Below are 16,086 nucleotides of genomic sequence, written 5' to 3' on the forward strand. Positions count from 1 at the left end.
ATACGGCATGATACAAATGATATATCATGAAACTAGAATTTCTTACGCAGAGAACTTTGATGGAAAAAAGGAAGCTTATGCCAAAAAATTTCTTAAAATAAAATGGTTGAAAAAACTTGTACTGATTCGAAACGTTGTTTTAAATACAACGTATTAAACAAATATGTTGATTATTAAAATAAAAAAATATTATAACTAAATATTATAACTTATTGCTTATCGTTAATGAACCCGAGATTGGAAACGTCGAATCATGGCGCATTGGTTTGTACATTACGCTGATAATTTAAGTTTTACTACGAGAACTGATGATATTTAGTGGTGGTTTCAGGCATTTTGCAGCTCTAGACAATGCACATTACAAGTCCCTTCCTTTTGGCGAATTTAGTTTAACATTTGTACACCGTTTTAACTTAATATATTTATGATTTATTTAAATTTTTATTTCAGTAACTATACAAAAATGCATATGCTTTTATTTACTTTATTTTACTCCTGACTGAGTAGCATCTATGCTTATTTTGCATTATTATTTAACTAGATATCTGGTGGTTATAAATACTTTAATAATTAAGTGACCGCAATGAAATAAATAGGAACCTTATTGATTATCTTTGGCAAAGTTCTTATAATTCTTTTCTTTAGTTTTTGCTTATAGTTTTTTATGCTCTTTATAGTTTTTAATTCATAAAATTTATGCTTTTCATCAAATCCACTGCATTATTTGGCAGCTAGATTAACAAGAATTCATTAAATTCATCTGCTTGCTGCTCACAGCATTCAAGCAATTCTAGGCAGTTGATTAATCTGTCTGTTTGGAAATCCTAGGCAGATACTGATAATTAAGAAAAAAGTGCTTAAAATCGATTTCTACATGTACCGGAAATAAAATTGCAAAAATAAATGAATGAATAAAATTGAACAGTTTTTTTTTATGCTCCACAATTTTTTTTATGCTTCTTATAGTTTTTAATTTATAAATATTTATATTTTTTTCAAATCCACTACATTACATTATTTGCCAACTAAATTAATAGTAATTTATTAAATTGACCTGTTTGTGATCCCTAATATTCAAGCGGTTCTAGAAGTTGACTAATCTGATTCTGATTGTACCCGATTTTCACTTCTCTCACATTAAATAACGGTAGGAGACATTAATTTCTAAACGCTAAATTTGCATTGATTGGAAATGTAATGATGAATCATATATTTATTTGTAGTTGATACAATAGTGGTACAAGCATGAAACGTGTGTAATCTTTTGATGTATTCACCACCTCTCAGTACAACTTGTTTGCAGAAATGTGGAAATAGCAAAATATTTGAATCAGTATCATTTCTGCTGATGGTTTGTATGGAGCGGTCTTTCTCTAAAGTAATGTCTTGAACAGTTTGTCAGATACATGTGACTGATTTCCTTTTTGCTACCTGGGATTGGAAATTTCTCCCGTCTTATTTAAGATTCATATAATTTCATTCCATTTAGAGCCATCCGCTATTGAAATGCTATAAAGATTTTTTAAAGCGATAGATCATTAATAGAGCTGGTACTACTTCGGATGTTCTAAGACTTTCAAATGATTGGAAATAAGCTTCGCAGAAATCTAGTAACTTCATCAAATAACTATAAATATTCAAGTTAATACTAATGTTGAATCAGCTTCAATTGTGTGGATGCTACATTTAAATTTCCAACTTTTGCAATTGATATCAAGTTTTTCAACTGCAACCGTCAACGGATTAGCTTTTCTTCAACATTGTTCGTAAATTTAACCGATGAGTTTATGCATAGAACACAAAATTCAATTGGAAATAACTAAATAGTTAATAAAATAGTAATGAATTCGTTTTTACTTATTAATTATCATAATATAAAATATTTATAATATTACGTTATTATCAGGGGAAAAGTACGCTCAAAAAATGACAAAAAAAAGTGCTTAAAATCAATTTCGACATCTACCAAAAATAAAATTTTAAAAATAAATTAATGAATAAAATTAGACACACTTTTTATTATATATAATTTGATTAATTGCAAAATGAAGTCAAAAAAATTCTTTCATTTTTATGCAATAACAGCAGATAAGGTGAAAAAAACACGTTAATTAGTTTACAGCTATAAGCATTAAAAGCAGATACCCATCGGTCACCTGAGAAAAATTATTACTTAAGATATTTTTACAACAGAAAAATTCACGAAGAATCGATAATAGAGAGAAAAAAATACTTAAATGCCAAAGAAAAGGAAATAAAATAATGAATTTAACTTTCAATAAGTATTCTTTTTCTATTAAAAATATGACAATGTTTTCTTGTGATATCATATTTCATGGGATTTTTTTAATAGCGTCAAAATAATTTTAAGAAAAAAATGCTTTTTTATAATTTTTTTCGTTGACAATTATCTTTTTGAGAAAAAAGTATCTATCATACAATCGATGGTGAAAAAAATCATTAAAACTTTATTTTATTATTAACAACTTTTTTTTCTGAACTATGGCAAAAATGAGGTCATATTCAATATTTCATGACTCATGTTTTTTGTTAGCTTAGAGTTTGCAGATAAAGTACAGAGTGTCTGAAAAGTTATTTTTACTCTTGGAAAGTTACTTTTAAAAAAAGTAGAAATGGAGATGCAAAGATATGCATTTATGACTTTTTTTTGCATTCAATAAAGAAAGAATTTTTTTTTTTCACAATTAGATGAAGCTTTTATATATATATATATTAGAACATTTCAATGTGCGCATTATATTATTTCAAAGTCAAAGTTTTGCTAAGCTGACTGGAATTCGGCCTTGGTAACACTACTCTACCTACAGACATTAATATATTATATTAATTAAAAGTTTTTGGCATTACAGATTTCAGTTCTATGCAATATGAAATTTGCTTCATATATGTGTTAGCTTAACTCAGCTTAACTTGTAAACTCAGTATAACTTGCACCATTTCCTGCAATTAGATCATGCTGAAATGAAAATACTCTGATGTCATTCAGCGAAAAAAAATAATTAAACATAATTTGATTCTGCATCTAATAAATAAAGAAAAACCGAAAGTTTGCATCTTCGTTATTTCTTAATGATTTAAAAAGAGTAATGTTGCTTTTCGGACAACATGTATTCAATCCTTATTCAGCCTCCAGTAAGAGTATCAATATGCCACTGAAAACGGTTCTGTAAGAAGTTTACAGTTTAATTTTATTACCTAAGTGTGATGCTTCTAAATCTATATGTGAGTTTATTTGAAAACGATTCAAGTGATTTCGAGATATTTTTAAACGACGAAGATAACACACTTTAAAAAATTATTTAGAATATAAATTTTGGATAAAAGTTAACAATGGAAAAAGATACTTCACCTCAAAACATCTCTAACAGGATTGTGAAAATACAGAAAATTCTTATAAATGATCGTTTTATCCAGAGAAAATGTTAAACATATTGGAATTCCGGCCTCACGCTAATATATCCAGGGTAATTGAAGGAACATTGTTGCGACAGCAAAAGGTGTGAAACATGAGATTGGAACATCTTGACCACTTTGATATAACAGAAATCATTGCATTGGTCTGATCCTCCCGAAAGTGCCTCATTCCATAATTTGAATGAGGTTAATTCGACCCTACATCATTGTCATGCCTATTGGGAAGCGATAACCTATTTACTTATCTGGCAGTTTTTCATCAATGTTCTTGCGGTGCCTCATTTCTCCAGTGAGAAGCATATCATAAGCTATTTTTCTGATTGCAAGATGTTGGGACCAAAATGAAAATAATACCTAAAAATTGTGGAATAACAAAGAAAAAATACGTAAATCACACTAAAATCAATGAAAAACCTAATCCTTTAAGTTTTGAAGATTGCGCAAAAATAATTTTTGCCTAATAATATTTTCTAAAGTTATGGCGGGAAAATATAAAAATTATGAAAACAAAAAGCAATGTTAGTAAGAAAGTAAATGCCGTATGCTTTAGAGCATTCTACTGGAGCAAATCAAGATCGTTTGCTTAAAAATTCTTTACAAAAAATCATTTTTGATAATTTTTAAGTTACATTTGGATACAGAATACACGAAGAAGTCGAGATCGTTTTTAAAAACATAAAACTTTGAAAAATCTTCAAATGTTAAAACACATAGTTAAAAATAAAAATAGGAATGCTCGAAAAAATATTGAAGAACGTTAGAGTGTCAGAGTAAAACTAATATTTAAATCAGAAAAAAATTCATCAAATAAGATTCCTTCTATAATTATACCCGATTAATTTATTATAAAATTAAACACTTAAATGAATTAAAAATTGCCAAACACATGGACCTTAAGTTATTTCGTAAATGAAACAAAATTGAAGTAATGAATGAAAAAATGCATCTACATTTCTCTCTCAGTTACTTTTAGAAAATCCAATTATTTGTCTTTCAAAAAAAGTGAAACATAGTGACACTTTATTTATTTATAAATAATTTTATATTTCTTTGTCATTTCTCAAAATTAAAATAACTCTTGGTTAAATAAATTATATGTGAGATAATTAGTGCTAATAGAAACATGAACTATATAGAAAAAAAATTCACAGTTTTAATTATACTGATATTTTTTAATTATTTATTAGTTAGAATTTTAATTATTTATTTACAGTATCTAAATCCGTTAAATAAAAAATGGAACTAACTAATAATTTCATATATAACTAATTTCAAATTTAATATCACTTCTTAAATATATAAAAATGATGTTTCAAATTAAATATATTTAAATTATATTTTAATAATTCTTATACATACATAATAAGAACTGACTATTTGTTGATGAAAAATTAAATTCCCTCTTTAAATAATAAATGCAATACGAGGAGCATAGATAATAAAAATATTATAAAAATATATGACTTTACAAACATGACAAATAAATACAGCTTACTCAAAAGAATAATTAAGCCTAAATCGAGTGAATTTACATTTTTAACATTTAAAAGTTGTGCTAATATTATATATATATATATATATATATATATATATATTAGCACATAAGATGCATTAAAAATGGTTTAAAAATTTAATAATGAAATTAACTAAATAAAGTATTACTTATTTAATTAACATTTATTAATTAAAATTCTGTCTCCATATCAGAATTGAAGTAAATTTATTATTTATTAATTAATTAATTATTAAATTATGGAGATTTATTCATTTATGCAGGTACTTTAAATATGTATTTATAATTACCTAAATAATATTTAATTATTATATTTCAAAATAGAATTATGTATTAACATAATAAAAAACGTTCTTTATTAAATCGCAGATTTTTAGAGAATAATGCTGCCAAAAAAATTTTTAACACCTGAATTTGAATTAAATCATTTGCTTTATTAAATCCAAATCATTCGATACACATTTGTTTTGTTTTTTAGACCGATAATAATGACCTTTGTTTTTCTATGTACCACAAACTATGCATCTCTTAAAACAAACAAATTTATTTCCTTTATACAACAAATTTTATTCAAATACCAATGCAATTTTTGAATACTTTTTTTGCTATATTTTAAATACATTTCTTGAATGTTTTTCATAGAAATGTATATTTTCGATCAGTTCTTATCATAAATTAAAATCTGTTGGACAGTTAAATTTAAGATAGTGGACATTAGGAAATTAAAATTATTATTATGATGCGAAAAGCAGTTATTCCTTAAAAGGTAGGAAATAACCTAAAATAAAACTGAATTTAATTTTTGTAAAAGAATAAAATGAAGTGATGCAAATGTGTATTTTTTAGAAATGAATAGGTTAAAAAAATTCATATTAAAAAATAATCTTTTATAAATGTATAGCAATTTAATGAATATTCCAGATTAGTATTTTTAAACAGCTGATGATACTATAATGCGCTGAATACAATAACTAGGAAATCTTAACTCAAGATTAAGCAAAAGCAGAAAAGTAACCATTTTACTTCAAGCAATTCGTAGCAAAACTTATCTTCATTAGCATGCAACCATCACTTTACTAAGCGAAAACTTAGCTTTTAAATAATAGAGTTGCCAAAAAAGAAAAGATAAAAAAAGAACTCTGAAAGTTATATCGTTTTAAGAAAGTGTAAATGTTTACGATAGAGATCTGGCAACACTGCTTTCTTTTTGGGAAAGAGCAGAGTGCAAACTCATGTTGTTATATCACCTGCTTCTCAAAAATAATTTATTTGTCTTCTGCGTTGTATAACTTTGGCGGCAGCAGGAAGGAATGCTCAACGCTTGTACAATGTTTGAGGCAGAGAGAGAAAGAAAATGAAGAACTGGAACATTAGTTCTTCAAGCTTGACGAAATTCCAGTTGTTCAGGAGGTTTTTAAACTTTCTGTTATCTTTGTCAACATTGGATGAAATGAGATGTTTCGATTGAAGATAAAAATAAAATGTATGCAATGAGTGCTACCGAATACGCACTGCCATACTTAATCGTGGCATTTGAATTACGATTAGGAATCGTTTGCATAAATATACAATTCGAAAAAATTAATTCTCACAGATTAGAAAAGAAAATTCCATTACAAGATGTTTTTTAAGTTATCGGTCATCCTCTGATAAAGCAGATTAGTAGGCAATGCGAGAATTTTCGTTAAAAAAAATGTAGAAATTCATCGAAAAAAAGAAACAAATTATCCAAAAAGTATTTTTTTTCATTAAAATTATTATACAATACAAATTTACAGAAAATTCTTTTTGAGTATTCAAATCATTTATGAAGCCATTTAGCTTTTCACACATATCATATTACAAAAAAAGAGGAAATTTTCTTCATCGTTTATTCACTAGATTATACTGAAGATAATAGAGTTGTTTGACCTGAAATGAGGAAACTTAAAATTGCAAGTCACATTCCAAGTGAAAATATTTCTAGAGAATTTTCCAGGAATATATAGGTACAATTCTGGAATTTCAATGAAAATAATAGCATTCCCTACATTAATTTTTGTCATTTGATCGCCATCTTCTCTCGTCTTTAATCGATAGTTTGATTTAAAAAAAGGAATCTATTATTTATTTCAAGATATATATAAACATAAAAATTAAAATTAATTTCCCATTCAATGCATATTAACTTTAAAATTAATGCTTGGAATTTATAGGCAAAACTTTATATTTTAAACTTATTATTTTATTAATAAACTTTATAAACAACTTTATCAAATGTATACAAGTAAACTTACAAGAACTTTCTTGCCTATGTAAAAACTTATTCAAGAAATAAAAACATAAAATTAAAATATTTGGAATAGGGAAAAATAGGAAAAAATAGGTTAAATACTGATTCAAAGAAAACAATGATTAATTTAAAAAAAGGCAAAAAGAGATTTCAAGAAACAAAATATCACACTGGTTTTATCATGATGATGATCAATCATAATACTATACATAGTAAAAATTGGAGAAAAAAGTTCTTTAGGAGCTGAAATTTTTTTAATTTATGATTAGCGTTTTTAAAAATGAATTATTTATTTATTAGTAAAAAATAAAACAACACGAGATAAATCTCGGATACTTTTTCAATTTGGGGAAAACAGAGAAAATTTTAAACTGCCCTAGCCAAATATCGAACATTTGATTATCTAATGAAAGTTTCTTAATATTTACCGACGCATTAAAACACTGATTTTTCTAGCTGAATATTTTAATCTTGTCAAGAATTATAAACCATTAGATAAATCCAAATAAATTTTTGAAGCATTGCAAAATTTTATGATTAACATTTTTAAATAAAAATTTAACATTGATGTGAAATGATTAATTAATATTTTAATTTTAACATCTATTATCAGATCGACATGAACTCTCAATATTTTTATTTACAATTACAGCAACTCAGACAGAAGTATGGCAACAGTACACACCGAATTTGGAGCGAAATTCAAAAATGGCGAGAGCTTCAGATTGACCTGCAAGATTCCTTGCAAAAGCAACACGAAAACATGAAACTTCGCAAAGAGGTAAGTGAATGAAAAGATAATTCAAAGTATCGCTATAGTAATAAAAACAGATTCAGATCTGGTTTATGAATTTTGCATTATTAAAATATAAAACTGATACCAAATTCGGGACGCTTAAGATATCTGCAACAAGTCTAAAAAATCATAACTCGTATTCAGAAAATAGAAAACTGGAGTTTGCACAGAATGGATGCAAAGGGAACCAATTCACCTTCTCCAACACAGAAACAATATTTATTGCTAACATGGCTTATTTATTAGCCTTTAGATAACTCCTTAGAGAGACGCATTACATAAGACACTAGATTGTATTATGGCTTACAAATGTTCAATGGGCCACCTTCCATTCAGGAACGCAGTTTTAAAACAAGAAAATTTTACTTTTTATTACTTTTATAGCAGGTAAGCAACATTTAAGCTGCTTATGTTCTGTCATATAAAAAAAATTGAATTTAATGCTGCTAAAAGTGTGGTTCATTTTTTAATAATGGATTTCTATATCTGGAGGAAACATGAAAAATCCTTGTTTCATTTATATCCTTTCTGTTCAAATTGTATCTATGTGTCTTCACTTGTTCATAATTTTAATGATGTTATTCTAATATAAATTCAGATTTTACATTATAAGGGAAGAATAAGCTGTTTATGTATCTGCATCTTATATGCATCTTCCATCTGAGAAATTGAAGCTAAAATTATAAAACCTCCAAAATTTAAGTTACAAGGCAAATAACGGTGTCCTAGCGTAGGGTAGCATGTCTTCCCCATGATCTGGGCGTCCCGGGTTCGAGTCCTGTTTCGGACATGGTTGTTCTTTATCCTGTGTTCTATCTGTGAGGTGTGTGAAAGAACCTGCCTGTAAAAAGGGGTTGTACAAGCGAGTGAGTGAGTGTCATTTTCATATGAACTAGAAGTCAAACTTCTGCCCTCGGGTGCTCAGAGGCCTTTACCCTTAGAAGCTACAGGACAAACTCGGCTTAAATTGCTGACTCATTCGTCAGTGGCTTGTCTATGACAAGTGCCATAAGTAAAAACAACAAGGCAAAACAATACTATTCCTTGATTTATTCGATGCATTAAATAAAAAAAAATATTTACAACTACCTACCTTTAAAAGCTTATCTGAGAAATTTTTAATGAGCTTCTTTAAGAAATTAAATTAAATTGAAAATGTTGCTATTAAAGAAATTGAAATTTACAGCCCTAGACATATTAAATTCGAAAAAAAAAACCAAACTTATTGCTTTGAATTAACTCCTTGAACGACTTGTAACAAGTTTCTTGTACATTGCACCAAATATGATTCTCTAAAAACAAAATGGCCTATCGTTTTTATTAAATAACAACCAAATAGCATTATAGTTAATACTCTTATCGCATTTATGAATATATTATTTTAAAGGCATTTCCATTTTTGTTTAGTATTTGCATATTGTAATGTCATTTTCTCCAAACAATAGCAATGTCTTAAAAACCATCGAATTCAATAACTCTATGAACTTTAACTCATAGTTCATTTGTCCGTGAAATGATGATTTTAAATTTGCGCTAGATTTTTGAGGCCCATTGTACTTTCTAGATATAATAATTTTTCTCAAAGAGAAATTGTAATCATAAAATTTTCAATAAACTTTATTGTTGAAGAAAATTTTAATATTTGAAACTTTTGTAAAAAGCTTGTTATTTAAACAGAAATTTTACGAAAATGCAAGATGTATATTCCAATTCCCCTTTTTCATTATTTACGCATCGATATTATTTATCCTTTTAAATATATAACTATATTCCTACAAAATGAATGAAATTTATAAATTTATATATTGAAACTCCTTCTAAATTGCGAAGTGAAATTCTTTTGAAAGATACGAAACAAAGTTCAAAAGCTCATTCACTTTCTGGCAATTCCTTTAAATTTTCTATGATGAATATATTAAAAGGTTGACGGCATCTAAAGGAAATGGAAGAGAAAAAAAAAGGGAAATGAATAAATTTCGAGGAAGCAGAGATAACATTTTTCTTCCTCAAGTCTTTCCATTCAGAATGCTTAAGAATTGTCTTTTCAATGAATATTTAAACAATAGAAAATAAATTAAATCTTTCACACGAACTTTGAAAGTCAGTCAACAATGCAAAAAGTCGTTAGACAATTAAATCACAAAGAAGACAGGGAAAAAAAACTGTAGTTCTATTATTTCTTTTAAATAGCGATGAATATTGCGAGTATAAAAATATGAAATGACCAAAATCAAAAGAATTGTTTCAATCATCGATTGTAAAATTTTGCGTGGTGTAAAAATCGATTAGGGAAAATAACATTTCAAGCATACAAAGTAATCTTTGCAAGAAAAAAATGGATAAAAACACTTTTCACAAACATAATTAAAACAATAACTTTCAGTATCATAACAGCCTTTTAATAGACGATAAAGCATTTTTGAAATACCAATTTGAAAAGCGATTAAAATCTCCTAACAATTAAAAAAAAATCAATTTGATTCTTTGTTATTCATATGGAATTTAATATTTTCCTAAGATTATACTTGTTTGAATAAGGAAGTAAAAATATTAAATAATCGAGACAAAATTACTTGGAATTATTTTCCTTTTAAAAACATTTGTGAAAAATACAGTTTAAAAAGAATTCATAAAAGTTAAATTTTATAAACTTCAGGCAATATATTATCAACTCTATTGTTCGTGATGCTGAAGTTTTTAATATACTTTGCATTTAAAAAAAAATCTTTTGGTGGAAATTTTCTAAAGAAAGTGAATTAAAATCTAAATAACTGGAATAATGGCAAATGAAAAAGAAATGGCTGAAAGATTAAGTTTATTTGAAAGAATGCATTTGAAAATGAAATCATTTCAGACTGAAATTTATTGTTCCATTTAAGAGATTAATTTTAATTTATTGCTTTGAGCGAATTACTGTTCAAAATTTTGCCTTGATTTTTTGCAGTGAAATGATTTATTATTTATTCTACTTAAACATTTTTACTAACATTTTCAGATGCTTTTTATTCTCTGTTGTGCGAAGAGATTGTTTTGTAATTATAAAAATTTCATAAGAATCGAGATTTTCATAAATCTACACATTTCATTCTTGCAATGGCTCCGAATTTTTTTTTGTCTATAATTGCAATAAATGAAAAGCTTAACAGCCTAAATGGATGAAATTTGGTATGTGTTTTTTTTCATATTAATTCATTATTATTTAATAATATTTTGATATAATATGATACAAAGATGCGTACACAATCGATATCTATTTAGATAAGGGAAACATATTTATCTACAGTCATGTGAATTCGAAGTTGAAAATGCAGCAAGTTAGGTTAATGTGTAGTTAGGTGCGTTGCATCGCTTTATTATTTGAATGTAAAATATGAATCCTATTGTGGGACTAGTTTGCAATGCGATCAACACTCTAAAGAAAGAATTACTCCCCATTTGAAAACTTCATCTTTTTTTAGTTTTGGGGAAAGGTATGGAATTTTCCAGAAGAATCTATAGATCTAGGGCTCTAATAGAGATAGAGCCATAATTATTGTATTTTCTAGAAACTTCTCTTTTTCACCAAAATTGCCAAATGGTAGCAAAGTTAGGAATCATTCACCTAGAAAACATTAAGAATCGCTATAAATCCCGCTTTCGAAGCACAGACTAACTGATCAACAAAGTTATATAACAAATTTATAATAATATTCTAGATCATACAACAGCACAGATTTATTTGTAAAAATAAACAAAATATGCAGGCAGCAATTATCTCAAGTATCTTAAAAGTTTGTAGTTGATACTGCATTTATATACCATTATATCTGTCACGATGTGCGGACTTGAATTGCTGTTATTCTTGCAGTTATACTGTTTTGTTTTTGTGAATATATATTTTGTTAAGCCTGCTTTATCAACTGTGTCTGGTGAACTATTTCCTGTTATTTGATTCATTGATAAAGAGACTTCCTACAGCAGTTTTCTTTTGCTTTACTGACACTTTATTCTGTTACAAAAATAATTTGTTTTTGTGTTCCTGATTAAAATTTGTAAATGCCCAATTCAGGAAACCCTGTTTAACGTACTTTGGATTCAATTGCTGCCCGAGGTTCACATATATGCAATTTTCACCACTATTCGATGAAGCATGATACATACACTATTGAGTAAACATACGAGAAAGACGAGGAAAGACCTCTCGGGCTTAATAGCAAAATTCGTGTTACATGTTTATGTCTAAAAACATTCATAACTCTAATAAGAATAACTTGGAACGAACAACTTCTGCTTCTGTCTTACCAACCCTGTCTTTTTGAATAATATTAAATAAATGAGCACGTGTAAGCCTCAATTTTAAGCCTTTCAGTTTTTCATAAATCTGACCTGGTTATTTAATTGATGCGATTAAATCAATAGGTAAAATCTTCTGTTTTGCAATTCAATAAGCTCAGCAATTTGGCTGTACATTTCCGATTATCAAGTTTCGATGTGAATTTTTATTTACTGAACTGAACCGTCATGGTCCATTGGGGATAAATTTTATGATCATATTCGTTGATTACTGTTGATTGCCGCTACAAAATGTTTTGTGATTCACAAAATTCAATCAAATAAGCACGCTTGGAAGAAGATTGGGGGAAAATGTGAGGTGATTATCTTTCTCATAATTTGAGGCAATGCATAAATAGCAATTATAGTGCCCAAAGGATTTCATTATGACACTGATACTATTTCCTGGTGCGTAATTTTAAATTGAAGTTATTAAGAGTTTGCAATTTGAAAACGTAATTCTAGCGAATGACATAAATGGGCATCAAAGTACGAGAAAGAAAATGTTACTGCTGGCCCTGCATGTAAAAAGAACCAAGACAATTATTATTTTAACTTGAATGAACTGAAATCCAGTCTTTTTTTGGATAACTATGCCACTAACTATATCTTTAAATGATTTAAGTTCATGGTCTTCATAAAACACTACCGTATAAATAACAAAAACAAACATTTAAATTAATAAATAAGTATTCACAAAGATTTTTTTTTAAATTTTCGGTTGTGGCGTTTATTTATTTTTGACTATCACAGCTCTTTTTTATAGTCCGCTTCTTTCTACTACAAGTGATAGACATGACTTCTTTCTACTGCAAGTGTAGATTGTTTGAATGCATGCGCTTTTATCACATTATTAATAAAAATAATCCTTCAATAATGAATAATTTTATATTTCTAATTAATATAACTGGTAATAATTAAATTTAAAAATTCAAGAGTCTTTCTTGATCCCCTTTCTTCCATATTCCTTCAAAAAAAAAAAACACTTCATATAACTGTGGCTTTGACATTAATTTTGTTAGTGTTATTCGACTAAACGAATCAACGGAAGACAAAACAAAAAATTTCTAAAAGAATACAGAATTTGAATTTTGAATCTTGAAGTCTCTTGGGTACAAATTTAGAAACTATTATCTGATGAAAATGATTTTATACCATTTTAAACTTAAAATATAGATAGTCCCATTTGATTACAACACTGTTTTTCTTTTGTGATTTTCTCAATTAAAAAATTCATTTCGGCAAGCTAGAAGACAAAGGCAGATTCCTTTACATCTAAGTTATTATCCCTAAATACAAACTGTTGATGTTAGAAACAAAAAAAAAAAAAAAAAAATTAGGATCTGAAAATCACTGTTCAACTCTTAACTTCTTACATATTGCAATTCTCGAAAAATCTTAAATACAAAATTTGTCCGGCTTAATGAGGTGCTAATTTGGCTAATTGTGTTTATTTTTCTATCTTCAACATTAAGAAAGTTATAACGAAATGAAAATTTCCAACCCCCTCTCCCATTATTTCCACCCCTAGATGGGCCATTTGCGAACTCGTCCAAGATTTTTATATTTCTAACAATATATTCCAAGCCACCCTTCGTCCAAAATTTATATATATATATCTGTGAAGATCTGAGGAAATTTTTCTGAAGTCATGAGAACATGAGGAAATTTATCATGAGAACCATTGCAAAATATAGTAGTTTTCCTGTAGGAATGTACCTAAAAATATATATCTCTTGTGTTTCTGTATCTATATTGGAAGAATAAGAAACATACTTTTAATAAATTATTCAATTAAATCATTGTGTTTTCTAAAATACTTTATTATGAAGATATTTTTATGCAGTGAAAAAATAGGTGACAAATAAGGAAAAAAATAAATATAAAATGAGTTGCAATCTGTATTCACAAAGGAAAGCGCAACTAAACAATTAAATTTAGGAAGTTTTAACAAGCGATATGTAAAGCTATTTAATACTCTAAGAAACAATTTCATTTACTCATGAAAAAATATTTTTTATTATAATTTATTCGGAAACGTTATAATAAATTAATCCTGCCACGATTTAATTAAGTCTTCAGCAAATTATAAAAAAAAGACACGAGCATGAAAAATATAAATATTTCCATTCAGAAGAAATATATTACAAAATTTGTTTAAAATAATGTGCTAAACAAGTTGCGACTAGTTGAATTTGAGTAAAAGTTATATATTTTTTCAATATAAAAGAGTAGATAGCCATTATATTTTAAAAGAAATTATATCCAAGGCATTATTCTCTTTTGCCTCGTAAACTCTTTTGCATATATTTTAAAATTAAAAAAAATGATAAATTCTATGACATACAAGAAAATTAGTACGGAATAAAATTTTATCGTGCTTCATTAGAAGAAGCAATTGTCATTTTAAAATAAATAGCAAAGAAGGGAGAAAATAATTATGGAGTAAAATTTTATTGTGATTCATTAGAAGAAATTATCATTTTAAACTAAATAGCAAAGAATATCCTGCATAAAATAATTATGAAATGAATTTTATTGTGATTCAGTATAAAAAGAAAATATCATTTTAAAATAAATAGCAACGAAGGGAGAAAATAATTATGGAATAAAATTTTATTGTGATTCATTATAAGAAATTATTATAAAATAAATTGCAAAGAAGGGGGGAAATAATTATGGAATAAAATTTTATTGTGATTCATTAGAATAAATTATCATTTTAAACTAAATAGCAAAGAATATCCTGCACAAAATAATTATGAAATGAATTTTATTGTGATTCAGTATAAAAAGAAAATATCATTTTAAAATAAATGGAAAAGAAGTTTTCATTAAAAGAAGTAATGGAAAAGAAGTATAAATGGAAAAGAAAAGAAGTAAGTAGAAGTAAGTAATGTAGAAGAAGAAAAGAAGTACTAGGAAAATTATTATGGAATAAAACTTTATTCTGATTCATTAGAAGAAATTATTTTAAAATAAATAGAAAAGAAGAAGGAAAAATATTATGGAATAAAATTTCATTGTGATTCATTAGATGAAGAAAATATCATTTAAAAATAAGTAGAAAAAAAGTAGGAAAATTATTATGGAATGAAATTTTATTCTGATTCATTAGGAGAAGAAATTACCATTTTAAAATAAATAAAAAGAAGAATTCAGTCATAATTCAGATTAAATATAAAACGAGTTTTATTTTGATTAAGAATTCAAAAACCTACATTTTATTTGTCTAGAGAAACCTTTCAATTAACAGTATTTCTGGATCGAATTAATGAATCTTTCTTCTGAAAGAGGAATTCTTCCTCCGGTCTTATCTTAACTCGGTGGCAGAACGGGATATCACAAATAAAAACCGAGTCTTCTACCTCCAGAGTATTTATTGTCTATGCAAAATTCCATTCTATTTCCTTTTTTTTTTTTGTTTTGTTCTATCGATCCCTTATGCTAATGCTCCAACTCTTCTACAAATCGTGCTCTTGTTAACATGTTCTAATCATATGCAAATTCGGCTATTATGGGCCCTGACACATCAGAAATCTTGTTAAGCAGTACAATAATTTAATTAACGCCATCTAATAATCGCTGTCATTCTTCGAAACGATTGCACTTTGCTAACGAAGATACATTGAGCGTCTCGAATTAATCAGTAGAATTGCGCCTTCTTATTATGATGGTGCGAGTCTTTATTGGCCTCACTTTGTCGTTTGTAATGATGTACTTAATTTGATAGTTATCTTCAAATTCTTGTAAGGTAAC

The 16,086-nt window shown here is 27.1% G+C and overlaps 1 protein-coding gene across 2 annotated transcripts in view; it reads left to right on the forward strand.

Moving 5' to 3' along the window:
- Positions 1 to 16,086, forward strand: part of LOC129963442 (uncharacterized) — a 186,532-nt gene that overhangs the window by 136,213 nt on the left and 34,233 nt on the right. For both annotated transcript variants that reach the window (XM_056077808.1, XM_056077809.1), the window contains exon 9: positions 7,873 to 8,001. In XM_056077808.1, coding sequence (XP_055933783.1) covers positions 7,873 to 8,001 — 129 coding nt within the window. The remainder of the gene's footprint in view (positions 1 to 7,872; positions 8,002 to 16,086) is intronic.

The sequence above is a fragment of the Argiope bruennichi genome, chromosome 3, assembly GCF_947563725.1.
Source record: "Argiope bruennichi chromosome 3, qqArgBrue1.1, whole genome shotgun sequence".
Classification (NCBI taxonomy): domain Eukaryota; kingdom Metazoa; phylum Arthropoda; class Arachnida; order Araneae; family Araneidae; genus Argiope; species Argiope bruennichi.